The sequence below is a fragment of the Telmatherina bonti genome (genome assembly GCF_933228915.1).
Source record: "Telmatherina bonti genome assembly, chromosome: 18".
Taxonomy (NCBI): domain Eukaryota; kingdom Metazoa; phylum Chordata; class Actinopteri; order Atheriniformes; family Telmatherinidae; genus Telmatherina; species Telmatherina bonti.
Window position 1 is genome coordinate 10,235,090 of NC_136616.1, and position 15,225 is coordinate 10,250,314.

Genomic DNA, 15,225 nt, shown 5'->3' on the forward strand with positions numbered 1-15,225 from the left:
CAAAGACAAAATAAATTCAAGAATGGCAAGAAAAGCCAAAAGGACAAACTCTGGAGTGAAACAAAATCTTCCACGGAAACTAGGAGAGAAAAGAAAAACTCTTTAAAAGACCAAATACACTTCCCAAGATAAAAACACTTCACAGTGGGAAGGAAAACTCCAGAGGCGAAAGAAAAGAAAGGAAAACTCCTGAGGTGAGAGAAAAGAAAAGAAAGGAAAACTCCAGAGGCGAAAGAAAGAAAAGAAAGGAAAACTCCAGAGGCGAAAGAAAGAAAAGAAAGGAAAACTCCAGAGGCAAAAGAAAGAAAAGGAAAACTCCAGAGGCAAAAGAAAGAAAAGGAAAACTCCAGAGGCGAAAGAAAAGAAAAGAAAGGAAAACTCCAGAGGCGAAAGAAAAGAAAAGAAAGGAAAACGCCAGACTGACAAAGTCAGAGAGGACTCAGAAAAACTGAAACTCCAGTAAGACAAGAAAAACTTTGGTGCAAATTTCCAACTAAAAATAAAGGAAAACTCCAGAAGCCAGCTGGAGATGGAAAATGTACCCAGTTTGTAACTCTGACCAGAGTCGTTCCTCGATTTCCTTTTCAAGTTATCCACGACTTCTTCTATGATTTTGTCCTCTAGCTGGCTGGAGGACATCCAATCCTCTCCATCCAAAAATATATCTGCCGAGCTGGAGCAAGTGGAGGGACAGCGCCAACGTGACCGAATGCAAACCAGTTATGAAAGCCTGCTTTGTAACAGCCGACATGGAAATAGATGAAATACTCACTCCCAGGTTTCAGCAGACGGCTTCACCAAGCTCGTCTTTACCAGACCCACTTCTCCAGTCGCCTCTTTCCTGCCAGTGAACCAATGAAAACAAGACACCAGCAGTCCAAAAATGATGATGCGGTCACCAGGCACCACACTCAGCTCCTCTGGGCGCTCAGCATCATACTCCCCCGTGGCCAGACATGTTCCTCTGGCTGAACAGAGCAGAAGATGACATTTCTCTTTTTATCCTCCTCTTCAGCCGCAGTCAGGAGTAGATTCGATTTTATTGTCCCCCTATCTGCTTCCCTTGGGTTACTTCTCCTCAAACGGTGTCCTTTTTGTCTGAAATTTGCATGTTCTCCCCGTGTATGGGTGTTTCTCTCTGGGTAGTCTGGCTTCCTTCCACCGTTCAAAGACATGCGTCTTAATTGCTTACTCTAAATTGTCCCTAGAAGTGAGTGTGTGTGTGTGTGTGTGTATGTGTGAATGGTTGTTTGTCTCTGTGTTGCCCCTGTGATGGACTGGCAACCAGTCCAGGGTGTACCCTGCATCTTGTCCAGTGTTTGCTGGGACAGGCTGCGGCTTCCCCACAGCCTTTAATCAGACACAGCGGTTCAGAGAATGATGACAATCTTTTTGCACTGATTGTATTTTATTCTGTTGCTGTGAGGTGAGTGTCATGAACGCCACCCATTATTATTGTTCTATAATACTAAGAAGAAGAATCTTTATTGCTGGGATATCTATCTATCTATCTATCTATCTTTAAATGAGCCTTACACAACTGTTCCAAAATAGTTGAGACGCTGCTTGAAATGTATCCTGAATCCTGAATCTTTTCATATCTACATTTCGGAATTTGTTCCACAATTTTTAGATTTGTCCCAGAATGGTCACCCTCTGTTCGTCTTTACTTCTTTACATCAGTCATTAGTTGTCAAATGCAAAGTGGTCATTGATCCCCACAAACACTACTGGGGAAGTAGTCTGGGGAAACTTGATCTAAAAAGATCCCACTTATGGTTTTAATTTCCATTTGAATAGAAGAGTCAGAGGGTCGAAACTGTTCGGATCGCTTAATGATGGTCAAATATTTCAGGAAAAGTAGAGGTAGAAAACTAAAAACCAACCAAACTGCAGAGGGAAATCACAGGAAGGTTTTCCATCACCAACCAGAATGTTGTCCGGGCAGGATTTGAGGAACCACCTATGAAGACATGGGACCAGTCACAATGATTTGTATGAGACAACATGGAGTCCTCAGCAGCCTTTATGAGGATGACTCACTGATGAAAAGGAATGACTGGTTCTAAAGCAGGCTTGGGTGTGGTGCCCCGGGCTCCATCAGCAAGGCAGAGGACGGTCCACCCCGAGTCAAGAAAGGGAGGCTCAAACTGGGCAATGTCTCCCTGCTCCAGGTACAGGTCGCCTCCAGAGGTTGAGCTGTCAAACATCTGGCTGGAAGTACAGCTTGCAAACAAAGAACCTGAGAGCAGAGAGAAACCGTTTTTTTTCTGGAAGCATTTATTATAATACACTTGGTGCAGTTCCAAACGATGGCGTTCAGCAACTACCTTCTTGCATGAGGACACTATTGTAGAAAAGCTGAAGAGTTTCTTCCTGAATGGAGACCTCGATGGCGATGTCCTCATCCAGAGAACTGAGCCAAACCGCTGGGTCAAACAAGATGTTCTCCAAACAGTGACCAACAAAACCTGAAGGAGAGGAGAACAAGCAGCAGGCTGATGTAACGTTTTGGGATTACCACAATATATCTGACATGTATGGAGAGAAATATGTTAATAAATATCATGTTCATTTCTGTTAAAAGGTTAAAGGAGCATCAAGTGAGTCTGTAAACCTGTAAAGTTCACTTTATCTGAACCACCTTCTAGTACCAGGCCGGAGCCCCTTTGCCCCCCAGAGCTGCCTTTATTCTTTATATCATAGATTCAGCAAGGTGTTTGACACATTCCTCAGAGATTTCCACCATTTCCCAAAAGCTGCTCTACTGGATCGAGATGTGGTCACTATGGAGACCATTGGAATACAGTGAACTTCAGGAAAACAGACGGAACAAAAGCAGGATGGCTCCAAGCTTCCAGATTACCAGATCAAATGTTTTCTTTAAATATTTGTAAGGTTATAATACCTATTGTGTAATAAGTGGTGAATTTCCAGATTTCCTCAAATGTTTGGAAGGTGACATAAATGACTTTTTCTTCACTGCTGATGGAGACAAGATGAGTCGACAACTCCTAAAAAAACAAAGAAAAGTTCTCACTAATTCTCACAAAAACAAAAGTGGCAAATATCTTTGAAGCATGTGGTTACTGTCCTAAATGTAAGTCCTAAATTCTAAACAAATAAATCTTGCTTTCTGACTAAAAAGGGAATTGAATCCAGAAAATTTCTTGGAGAGATGTTGATGGTTTTAAAGAAGACGTTTGGCACATGACATTTACCTTGAACAGACTTTTGATCTCGGTAGCGTCAGCCTGGAGAAGACGTAGTTTCCCTTTCAGCATCTCCTGGGATGCCTCATCAGCAGGAAGATGATTGGTATCCCTGACCACATCCAGCAGCAAAGGCAAAACTGAGCACACAACGACACACTTACACTAGGGAACATTATTTAGTTCTATCTAAATGCCATACCAGTGGACGCAATGAAGAAGGATTCAATCATCTATCAGTGATGCATGGAAACAAAAAGTCTGTTTCTTTATAATCTTTAGGCTTTTCTGGAGGATCAAAACTTACAATTTAAATACAAAAAAATTACATTATCACATAAATACTTCTGAGTTTTATAAAAAAGCTATTTCTTCATCTTCATTGTCATCTTCATCTTCATGCCGCTTATCCGGGGTCGGGTCGCGGGAGCAGCAGCCTAAGCAGGGAAGCCCAGACTTCCCTCTCCCCAGCCACATTTGCCAACTCTGCAGGGGGAATCCCAAAGCGTTCCCAGGCCAGCCGAGAGATATAATCCCTCCAGCGTGTCCTGGGTCTTCCCTGGAGTCTCCTCCCAGAGGGACGTGCCTGGAACACCTCACCAGGGAGGTCCAGGAGGCATCCTGACCAGATGCCCGAGCCACCTCAACTGGTTCCTCTCGATGCGGAGAAACAGCAGCTCTACTCTGAGGCCCTCCCGGATGACCGAGCTCCTCACCCTATCTCTAAGGGTGAGCCCGGCAACCCTGCGGAGGAAACTCATTTCAGCCGCCTGTATACAAGATCTCGTTTTTTCGGTCACGACCCACAGCTCATGACCATAGGTGAGGGTAGGAACGTAGATCGACTGGTAAATCGAGAGCTTTGCCCTCTGGCTCAGCTCCTTCTTCACCACGACAGACCGGCGCAGAGCCCGCATTACTGCAAACGCCGCACCGATCCACCTGTCGATCTTGCGCTCCATTCTTCCCTCACTCGTGAACAAGACCCTGAGATATTTAAACTCCTCCACTTGAGGCAAGACCTGACTCCCAAACCGGAGAGGGCAATCCACCCTATTCCGGCTGAGGACCATGGTCTCAGATTTGGAGGTGCTGATTCTCATCCCAGCCGCTTCCCACTCGGCCGCGAATCGCTCAAGCAAGAGCTGGAGATCACGACCATATGAAGCCAACAGGACCACGTCATCCGCAAAAAGCAGGGACCCAATCCTGAGGCCACCAAGTCGGATCCCCTCAATACTTCTAGAAATTCTGTCCATATAAGTTATGAACAGAATCGGTGATAAAGGGCAGCCTTGGTGGAGTCCAACCCTCACCGGAAACAAATCCGACTTACCGCTGGCAATGCAAACCAAGCTCTGACATCTGTCGTACAGGGACCGGACAGCTCGCACAAGGGGGTCCGGTACCCCATACTCCTGAAGTACCCCCCATAGGAGCCCCCGGGGGACACGGTCGAACACCTTCTCCAGGTCCACAAAGCACATGTAGACTGGTTGGGCAAACTCCCATGCCCCCTCCAGGACCCCAAAGAGGGTATAGAGCTGGTCCACTGTTCCACGACCAGGACGAAAACCACACTGCTCCTCCTCAATCCGAGATTCGACTATCCGGCGGACCCTCCTCTCCAGGACCCCTGAATAGACCTTACCAGGGAGGCTGAGGAGTGTGATTCCCCTGTAATTGGAACACACCCTCCGGTCCCCCTTCTTAAAAAGTGGGACCACCACCCCAGTCTGCCAATCCAGCGGTACTGCCCCCGATGTCCACGCGATGCTGCAGAGGCGTGTCAGCCAGGACAGCCCCACAGCATCCAGAGCCTTAAGGAACTCCGGGCGGATCTCATCCACCCCCGGGGCCTAAAAGCTTTTTCTGTTTATTTTTAAGGTGCTTGTCTTCTATTTATTTAAGTTGTCATGCAGATTTCCCCAGCTAGGTAGTCATGATATAAACACAGCTATTATTAATTGGACTAATGTGCATAATATAATGAATTTGTTTGACTACATTGAACTGAACATTAATTCTGCATGCTTCTTGCAGACTGCCTATCCTAAAATCAACAATAAATAAAAACATAACATTATGTTGTATATTTTGCTGCATGGATAAAAGTGAGTGTGAATGGTTGTTTGTCTCTCTGTGTTCACTCTGAGATGGCATGGTGAGCTGTCCACGCTTTCGCTTACCTCTTTCATGATAATTGCTGGGACAGGCTCCAGCTTTCCTGCCTAATGAATGACTGTCATATATTTAATTCAAAAGTATATTTAAATTAATTTAATTTAAAGGGATACCTTTTCAGTGTCAACCCAAACATTAGTCTAATGTGAGTAATAGTGGATGATTTCTAGGGTCGATTTACAATGCTTGACAGTTGTCAGAGCTCTGAGGGGGCTGCCCGCTACAGAAACCAGACATTGGTACCTATGCAGCAGTGGGTCCGTCTCTAAAAGGATCATGTGACCTGGAGCGCTTCCCTTTACAGCTCCCACTCTCTAAACACATAGAGCTCTGCTTTGTGCAACCTTTTCCTCCCCTTCCAATGAAAGTCATGGCTGATCAAAGTAAGAATATGAAAATGGAGTCCGAGGAGGCAAGAAAGAGAAGGTGTGAAAGGGATCGCTCCAGAGGAAATACAAGATTTGACAGTAGGAAAAAATGCACTGGTTCTGGTGTGATGAAAGAACACTCTCTGTTTTGCCTCAGTATCATCTCATCTTTCAGCCTTAAAATGTCAGCAGTAAATGCCTGACGACCTGAAGAACACTGCAGTATACATTTGTCTCTTAATTTAGCCAATTAGTAGAAACTAAATGCAGTTATTTGAAAAGGATCAGCTACAGACCAAAGCTAACGTGGCTCCCTAAATATTTTGCACAAGTTGAGCTCGTTTCCATGCAATAAATAAATAAATACATCTCCTATAATCCATGAAAATATCAAAGAAGTGACAAAACTATTGGCAACGGGTCTGGTTAAGTTTTATGGATTTCATACGCTGTTTAGGAAGCTTTATGTTTATGTTTAGTTATGTTTAGTTATGTTATGTTATGTTATGTTATGTTATGTTATGTTATGTTATGTTATGTAAACTAAGGGCTAAGGCAGCTGTTTTCATAACATTGGTTGTGCCAAAGTTACTTCTTCATTTGATACTAAAACCTGTTCAATCCTATTCTAAAGTCATTTAGCAGACATTTTTCTACAAAGTGACCTACATCCGAGAGTGAGAACAACATAAACAAGGAGAGCACAGTAAGAAGAAAGAAGAACAACACAAAGGGAGAGTAGCACTAGATTAAGGAGTGAAGGTATGCAGGAACTGTTTGATTCATTGTTTTGCAAGCCAAAAACAAAGCTTTGAATTTGATGCAAGCTGCAACTGGAAGCCAGTGAAGCATAATGAACAGCATAGTGACATGAGCTCTTTTGGGCTGATTGAAGAAAAGACGTATTATTGCGTTCTGAATCATCTTCAGAGGTTTAACCGAGCATGCAGGCAGGCCTGTTACAGCCTAAACCAACAGCTGTGTTGTGTCTTCTGTCAGATGCAATCTGATTCTCTTGATGTTGTAGGAAGCAAATCCGCAAGTACAGGCAACCAGGGCAACATCGACATTAATGGTCAACTGGTCGTCCACCATGACACCAAGATTCTGGGCAGCAGACATGGGCACATGTGTGATAGACTCAAACTTTACACTTATTTGTGGAGGTAAGGAAGAATTGGCTGGATCGACAATGAGCTTGGTCTTGGGAATATTTATCTAAAGGTGATGATCCTTCATCCATTCGGAGATATCAGCAAATCATTCTGACATGCACATTGAAACAGTTGTGTCATCAGGTGGGAAGGAAAGTTCTAGTTCCCCTCGAGTCACTGGTAGACAATTTTATCCAAAGAAACTTACTTGTGATCAGTGATCAAGTAACCCAATAGCCATGTCTTGTGATTTGGAGAAAGCTGGAGTACCCAGAGAAAAACCAGGCTTACATAGACATAACACCTCCATTTAGTTTGATTCAGGTGTGAATACATGGGAAACCTGCTGGATTGCGTAGCCCGTAGGATCGAGTTGAAGACCCCTGCTCTAAAGGATCTTCCTTGAGGTAGAACATGAATGCTGAGAGGACAAAGCTCAAAGAGTATGAAGAGGAGAATCTGATTGGCTGTGTCAAAAGCAGCGGACAAGTCCAGCCGTATTAAAACTGAGGATTGGATTAGGCATGCTGTATGGGATCAGTTACAGACATGAGATTCAGGGTGAGTGGCCTTGCCTAAAGCCAGACTGAAATGGATCAAACGGGTTGTTATTGTGGATGAACTGTGAGACCACTCTAGTAGTTTTGACGTGAACAGAACCAGTGAGACCGGTGGTAGTTTTCAACCTGGGCGGCTTGATTGTGGGTTTCTGGGGTAACCCAAGCTTGCTTGAAGATGGAGGAAAAGGCACCAGATTTAAGAGAGAGTTGATAATATGGGTTAGAGCAGATTTGACTGTAGATGGAATGATCTGCAGGATGTCTGTAGAGACGGTATCAAAACAGACAGGTAGTGGGTTTTGAGTTGACAGAAGAGACTTTTTTCTCATTTAGTGACCAAAAGTTACATAGTATCCCTTTAATGAAAAAAAAAATATTTCCAATTATAGCTTTTTTGGCAGAAACCAGACTATAGGCTTGTATAATGCAAGGCTCAGTATTTCATTAAGGAAACTTTTCAAACCTGAGACCAGACTTGAGCTTTCTGGTAGTTTTATCTCAGAGGAAGTTACTCTAACACTCCTTCCTGTTAATGTTTGCTAAAAAACCTGAGTGGTTCTGTTTCTGCTACTGAAGCGGAAACTGCTGGAATAAAATCTTTCAGGCTTTTTGTGAACCTTAAAATTGTGTTTTGTATTGTGAGTTAATGTGAACAAATATGAAACTCTATGTGACTTTCACTGAGGGGATGTATTCACTCTTTCCTGTCAGCCTCTTTCCAACTGCTCATTGTTTTTCATTAACCTTGTCATTACCATTGAAGATATGTGTATGAAATCATTTTGTTGCTCTTTATAACACTCATAAATTGTGTTTGATCAGTTTAATAACTGGAATGTGAAAAGCATCCTTTCTGACTTTGGTCCACCACTGCTGATAAACCTTATGATGTTCAACAAACTGAGATGCTCAGACAGACTCGAGGCTTAATGAGTAACTTCTGATGGGTTCAAAGTTAAAACCAGATGACACTTTCTCACATGACTTTCACTGAACTGGTCAGGTGAGTCAGGACAGATGTTCGAAGTACTTTTAATCCGTACCGTGATGGACAGATGACTTCTGCAGGTATATCTTTCTCTCACCTGGTAGTTCTCACCTGGACTGGACGGTACTGGTACCTTGCCCAGTTTCATAATATTAGATCAAAAAAGTCAAATAGAAGTCCTTCTTCAACTTGACAACATCCCTGACTGCTGGTTTCCACCAATGAGTTCTGGGCTTATTGCCATGACAGGCACCAGCCACCTTATGCCACATCTCCAGGAAGCCATCTCATTAACAGAGACGAGGAACACAGCCCACTTCGACTCAACGTTCCCCATCTCACTCGGGACATGGTTGAAGCCCTGTTGGAGGTGGAAGATAAACCTCTTTCTCTGTCAGACAGGGGACTCTGCCACGTGTTCCTAGCAGACCCTCACAGCACATTGGGCCTGCCAGGCTTGACAGACATCCTTCCCAACCATCTGAGCCAACTCACCACCCGGGGGTAATCGGCTGACAGTGCTGCACCTCTCTTCATCTGAGCATTCAAGACATCTGACCACAAATCTGATGACTATAATACAAAGTGGACAAATGTACTTCAGCCTAGAGTGTCCTTGTGCCAAGTGCACATATGGAGGCGGTTCTTATCAAACACAATCATGACTGGAGGTTCTCTTTTTACTGTTTAAAGGAATTTTTGCTGTCCACTGTGCATTGTAAAATGGATTTGTTTTAATGTTTCAATGGGATTATAATTGTAAAACAATTATTTGAACTGAACTGGGCTGTGTCTATAAAAGAGATGATTATTGCAAATTTTGTATTGAACAAATGAAGCTGCAAACCAATGGAAAGGTTCAGAATTCAGTAAAACTACGGTCTAATCAGTTGTGGACTTTTCTGGTTTAGAATCAGAGAAATGAGTGTGGAAGGCTAATTAAGCCTTCAAGTTTCACCAGGTCACTTCGATTGCTGTCTAGCTCTTTCTGATTTATCTATTAAACACAAAAATCATTAAAGAGTTGATGAACATGTTATTGGAAAACCAAAATGGTTTCAATTCAGTTGGATTCAGATATTTCTACCTGAACAGCTACCACTCACAGCAATGAAATCTCCTATACTGTCCAATTTAATGCAGTCCCGTTATATTCCAATTAAAACAAATCCATAATGTGTGTCATGGTGTGCAGAATGTGAGGACCCAGGAAGGGCAATGAGGAAGCACACAAATGTCTAGGTTGAAATAACGTGAAAATGAGTCATCAAGTGCTGTCCATTTATTCTCTTTAATAAATTAATGTTGTATAATCTCAAACTTTTATGGATTAATAGATTTGCCAATTTCCTGCCAGCATTCTTTCCTGCCTTTTGCTGTGGAAACACTGTTGTTCTTGGCCGGAATGATGTGTCTGAGCTCTTCATATTTCTAAAGAAAACAAGTCCATGGTAAAGTAGCTGCTCTGCAGGGTTTTTCCATGTTTGCCATTTGTCAAACAGGACAACAAAAAATCCCTGCTGTGACTGGGCTGATGAGGGCCGACAGGGCACTTCTGGCCAGTCACAGGACACCCTGAGACAATGGCGTAATTTGCACGGGGGATAGGGGGGTTTCAACCCCTGCAAAAATCACATCCAGCCAATACAACCCCCCCAAAAAATAACATAACGATTCTATCGGCGCAAATAGAAAATGACACCTGTGATTCAAACGAGCTTAACTCTGGAACCATTTATGCTATCAACGTAATTCCAACAGATTCTGAAAGCTGAGAAATGTAGCTTTCCGTTGATATGTGACATGTTATCGTTTTCGCGGGGGTACGAATGAGAGGGCGGGGTAAATTGAGCAGGCGCGGGAAGCAGCAACGGAGACTGAGCGAAAATCTGAAGCATCGTAGCGTTGATTTAGCGGATATTAGCGGGTTCTTTGCAGTGTTTTTGTCCAGATACCTCCTGTAAATAATATTTTGTAATCATAAATAATTGGATTAGTATAGATTTTGATAGTTTTTAGGGTGTTTTTTCTGTGTTTCTTGAATTCATATTTTTTCTTCATCATTCCATGTTTCTTGCTAACTTTCATCTTTTTGCCATAGTTCCTGTTTTTATACAGACCTAATCATTAGTAATCATAGTAACTATTTCTAAATAATTTTGTAAATAATGGAGATAATCTGAGGAGATCTGAAAGAGAGAGGAACGTCCTGGTGAGATTTCTGGATGAGGGACAGGAGGAGTCAGGTGTAGCATCTCAACCACAGGAAGCAATACAGTTTGTATGCACTGAATATTCCCAGGTTCATGACAGCAATGTGTTTTTATTTTCTAGTCCATGTTTTATTGGAAGTTTTTTTATTTTTATTTTTTTAAATTTATATTTGACACAAGCACAAAATCAGCTGAGTGGAAGCTGCCATGGCCTTGCTAGCTAGTGCCTAAATACAGTAGGATGTACCAGTCATTACTTTGTCATCGTGTCATAAATGGTCAAGTACACAGTTGCAATAATGTCAAGTAAATCACAGTAAAAGTACCACAATACATTTCTTATACAGACCCACCAAATTACCTGGACTGGTTTTGCAAATGGGAATAATTAAGCAAGTGAAAAGACAGGCAAAGAGTGCAACCCCCCCAACGGCAAACCAAAAGTTACGCCCTTGCCCTGAGAGTTGCAACCCCTCAAACATACAAGCTTGTACCAAGTGTGCCTAGCAGGAACTGAAGCCAGAAGCGAAGGGTAAGCCCACCTCTTGGGGACCCCCTCAGTAATAGGAAACAGATGCAGAGGAGGAACCACCTCCTTGGAGATAGGTACCAGGGGCAGAGGAGCAACAACTTCTACAGAGAAAGGAACCAGAGGACACAGAAGAACTTTCCACCCAGGGACACCATCACAAACAGGACAACAAGAAGGCAGAGGAGCATCCCAACCCAGAGATCACTCTGTCAAACAGTCAATGTAAACTTTGGTTTCCAGGTGCACTTCTAAGAATGTTCCGGCTGCACTTAATATATACTAATACATAGAAAATATCACAGAACAGCCAGCAGATGGCAGTACTCGCAAATAAGCTGTTAAACAGGGCTTCAAGAGGTGAAACTTTTGGCAAAGTAATTTACGGGAAAGACTCGTGATTCTCATTAATCTTTTTTTGGAATTGGGGAGTCGGCTCAGTTTTAGGGGTGTGTATCCATGTGGACCACAATCATGTACATGCCGCACATTGGTCAAACAAGTTAAACCATGAGAATAATATATCCCCATGCCCACCAAAGGTGGCACTGCACTAGTGTTTAGTAACAGAAAGGACAAGAAAGAAGAACACCGTTTCCTCCACTTGTGAGTTAAACATGGAGACGTAGCTATCGTTGTTTAGTTTTTTTTTTTTAATTTTGTCTTATGCAAGTATACTGCAGAAATACACTGCAACAATAGGCGCTGTATGAACAGCATGGTGACCATGCTGTTATCCTAGGATAGAGCAGGTCACTCTGAACTTATTTGGATATTTTTAATGATATGTATTTATCGGTCTTTATTGTAGAACAAGTTCATCTACAACACAGCAATTAAAGATTAGGATATTTAATTGCTGTGTTGTAGATAAACATGTGTGTATATATACTGTAACAGTATATAATAACTCTAACAACTAAATCCTACAACAATTACTGAGCTAATAAAAAAACACATTTAATCATATCAACTCTTCAATTCAATCCTCCATCCTGAGCTGCATAAGGAGACCGTGGAGAGGAAAACCTGCATCAGAATCAGAACCAGGAACATTTACCTCCAACATAATCAAGAAGGAAATCTTCTATTAGAACCAGAACCAGGATAGAAAACCTCAAGCAAAACTATAACCAGGAAAGAATACCTTGATCAGAACCAGAACCATCTGCCAGGACTGACCATAATAAAGAATGAAAAAAGCAGCATTTTAAAGAAATTAGCCTAAATATGGTGATCGTATAATTATTTTCCTGAGAAAGTTTGTCTTTGTGGTTCAGAAGATGGTTGTTCTATAATTTCCTTTGGCCCAGCGCTGTGCCTCATCTCTCACATGTTTGCAGTGGGAAGTCATATCAGGATGCCGTCATGTTAAAACATCAGCCGGCCTTTCAGTTTCTATGCCATTGACTGACTATACAACAGAGTTAGTGTGAAACATGTGACCATTTTCTTACTCAAGCAGCTGTAAAAAAATCTGAGAGCTCTAACTTTTATAGCATCTCTGAATTCAGTGCACTGAAAGGGATATAAAAAGTAAGAAATCACCTTTTGGGAAGTTTTCTTCAACAGCTGACAGCGGTCTTTTTAAACTTGTAGCATCTCTGGAGAAACCAAACACTGTTAAAAAAGTTGAGAAGCACAAAACAACAAAAATCATGCTTTACAACTGTGTTCAGTTTAGAAACTACTAAGATTTTTCTAAATGAAAGAAATAATCATTGAAAAAGAAAAACCCCAAGAGAACACCATCCACAGACAAATCTTACAAAACAGCTTAGATTTCATGGATGTGGGCAGCAATCTGTAAAACGTTGGTATAAATGGTGGGAAAGTAATTGGAACAAACAAAACACAACTGGAGTTCCCTTATTTTTAAGATCAGATCCAACTTCCCCTGATGTGTTGTCTTTGCAGTGGTCAGTGACCACTTTGCATTTGACAATTAATTACATTAATTAGCAACAGGTCGGCAATAAGACTGGGTCTAAAAGGAGGATGTTCATTCATCTTGCAACATACAGATTGTACTAAAAAAAAACTAAAAATTGTACAAAAATTGAAAAAATGTTCCTCAATGTCAAATTTTGAGACTTTGAGGATTACACTGTCTGTGTGTAATCTGTGTAGACTCAGGGTTTCAGGAGGAATCTATGTGCATGATGGGACAAAACTAAACACTGGTGATCTTGGGGTCCTCAGCACTTCATGCAGACATGATCCTCGACTGAAAATCACTGCACGGACTCAGGATCACTTCTAGAAATCATTGTATGTGAACAAAGTTCACTCTGAAATCTGCATGCAGGTTAAAGTTTTATTATGCAAAGAAGAAGCCAAATGTGAGCAGAATCCTGAAACACAGTCGTTTACTCTGGAATAAAGTTCATTTAAAATGGTCTGAGGCAACATGGAAGACTGTTCTTTGGTCAGATGGATGAAAATATATCATTTCTTCTGGAAACCATGGATGGCATGTCCTTCAGATTGAAAAGGAGGGTGCATCTTGTTATCAGCAGACAGTTCAGAAGAATACATCTCTGGGATTACATTAGTGCTTACAGCAGGGGCAGCATCCACATCTATGAATGCTCAATCAATACCAAAAAGTACATTGAAGTTATAGAGGAAGACCTGAAAAGGCCTTACAACTATCAGCAAGATGATGCTAAACTACATTCAGCTTCCATCTCAACAGCCTGGTTTCCCAGAAAGACTCCTGGTGCTGGACTAACCTGACTGTAGTCAAGACATTTAATCAATAGAAAACACTTGGGGCATTATGAAAGGAAAACACCCTCAACAAAGGTCCAGGAGCGCTGAGCAGCTGAAATCCTACAGCAAAGCAGGATATTCTCTTCACTTCCCAGACACAACCAGGGATGTTTACTGCCGATTAAGCAGCCTTCCAGCAAGAATGGTGGAAACACTAGAGATAGCAAGATTGACTTCTTTCAACAAACCAGAAGTTTTTAGGCAGTTGTTAAAGAAGAAGGAATTCAATACAACAGTAAACATCACCGTGGAACTACTTTTTACAGATGTGTTGCTGTCATTAGATAAATGAACTCATTTTCTCCACAAAATAGTAAAAAAAAAAACAAAAAAAACTACAGTTTCAATATATGACATTTTTTAACGATCCATTGGGAATTAAATGTGGGTTTATGAGAATCAGAAAATCATAGAGTTCTATTGATATGCAGATTTTTCAGAGAATACTCACTTTGGGGGAAGTGTGTAGTAAACGTGAAATAAAGGGATTAAAATAACAAACTTTGGCAAAATAACAATGAACATAACCAATAAAAAAAAAAAAGATAATCAAATCACCTCTAACTATCAATGTTTGTGTAGTGTGATGTGACGGTGTGTTACCGGAGATACTGTTTTGGCGGGGTTTCTCCAGCACGTGCCGCCAAGGCTGCTGGCCGTCTGCAGACGTCTGTCTTCGGTATGAGACGCAGCCAGAGTCCCGGTTAAGCTTGAGCGACATTTTCAGAACGGTTGTGGCTTCACTGAGCCTCAGACGTGTCTCCGATCAGAGCAACAACACTATATGACCCAGTAGTTGATACGGCTTCCGTCCCTTCAGAATAAATTTCCTTCACGGGTCGGGGGACAGGGGCGTGTCAACTGCATGACTGATGGGGGGGCCAGGCATGGAGAAGGGTTATAGCCATCAGAAACACTTGTTTATTTTTCATGTCTACTGAACTGATTATTAAACTAAAGTTGTAATCTGATGTAAAGAAAGAAATATTTAAAAGCTAAAAAGTTCATTGTATTTTTTCCCACTTTGTTTTCAATTGTTTCTCTAAGATTAAAAATCTAGTTGGCTTATTCACAAAACAAGACAAAGCGTGTTCTACTTCAAACACTGATGTTTAACAAAGATATTTTCTACATGGAGAGTAAAAGAAGCAGATATGAGGTCAGTGCCTCCTGGGATGTCCACCAGCAGCCCCAGCCTATAGCAGCAGAACTAAAAGAATGAATAAAGTGGCATTACGCTTG

The 15,225-nt window shown here is 41.9% G+C and overlaps 1 protein-coding gene across 1 annotated transcript in view; it reads right to left on the reverse strand.

Annotated features, from left to right (window-relative positions):
• LOC306769014 (SH3 domain and tetratricopeptide repeat-containing protein 1-like) overlaps window positions 1-14,704 on the reverse strand; it is a gene marked incomplete at both ends in the record, with an annotated part of 34,161 nt that extends 19,457 nt beyond the window's left edge. The window contains 9 exons of the mRNA XM_079257514.1: window positions 561-673; window positions 773-968; window positions 1,887-1,963; window positions 2,044-2,242; window positions 2,331-2,471; window positions 2,909-3,014; window positions 3,222-3,352; window positions 12,757-12,828; window positions 14,587-14,704. Of these exons, the coding sequence (XP_079113640.1) occupies window positions 561-673; window positions 773-968; window positions 1,887-1,963; window positions 2,044-2,242; window positions 2,331-2,471; window positions 2,909-3,014; window positions 3,222-3,352; window positions 12,757-12,828; window positions 14,587-14,704 (1,153 nt within the window). The remainder of the gene's footprint in view (window positions 1-560; window positions 674-772; window positions 969-1,886; window positions 1,964-2,043; window positions 2,243-2,330; window positions 2,472-2,908; window positions 3,015-3,221; window positions 3,353-12,756; window positions 12,829-14,586) is intronic.
• Between the last annotated feature and the right edge of the window lie 521 nt (window positions 14,705-15,225).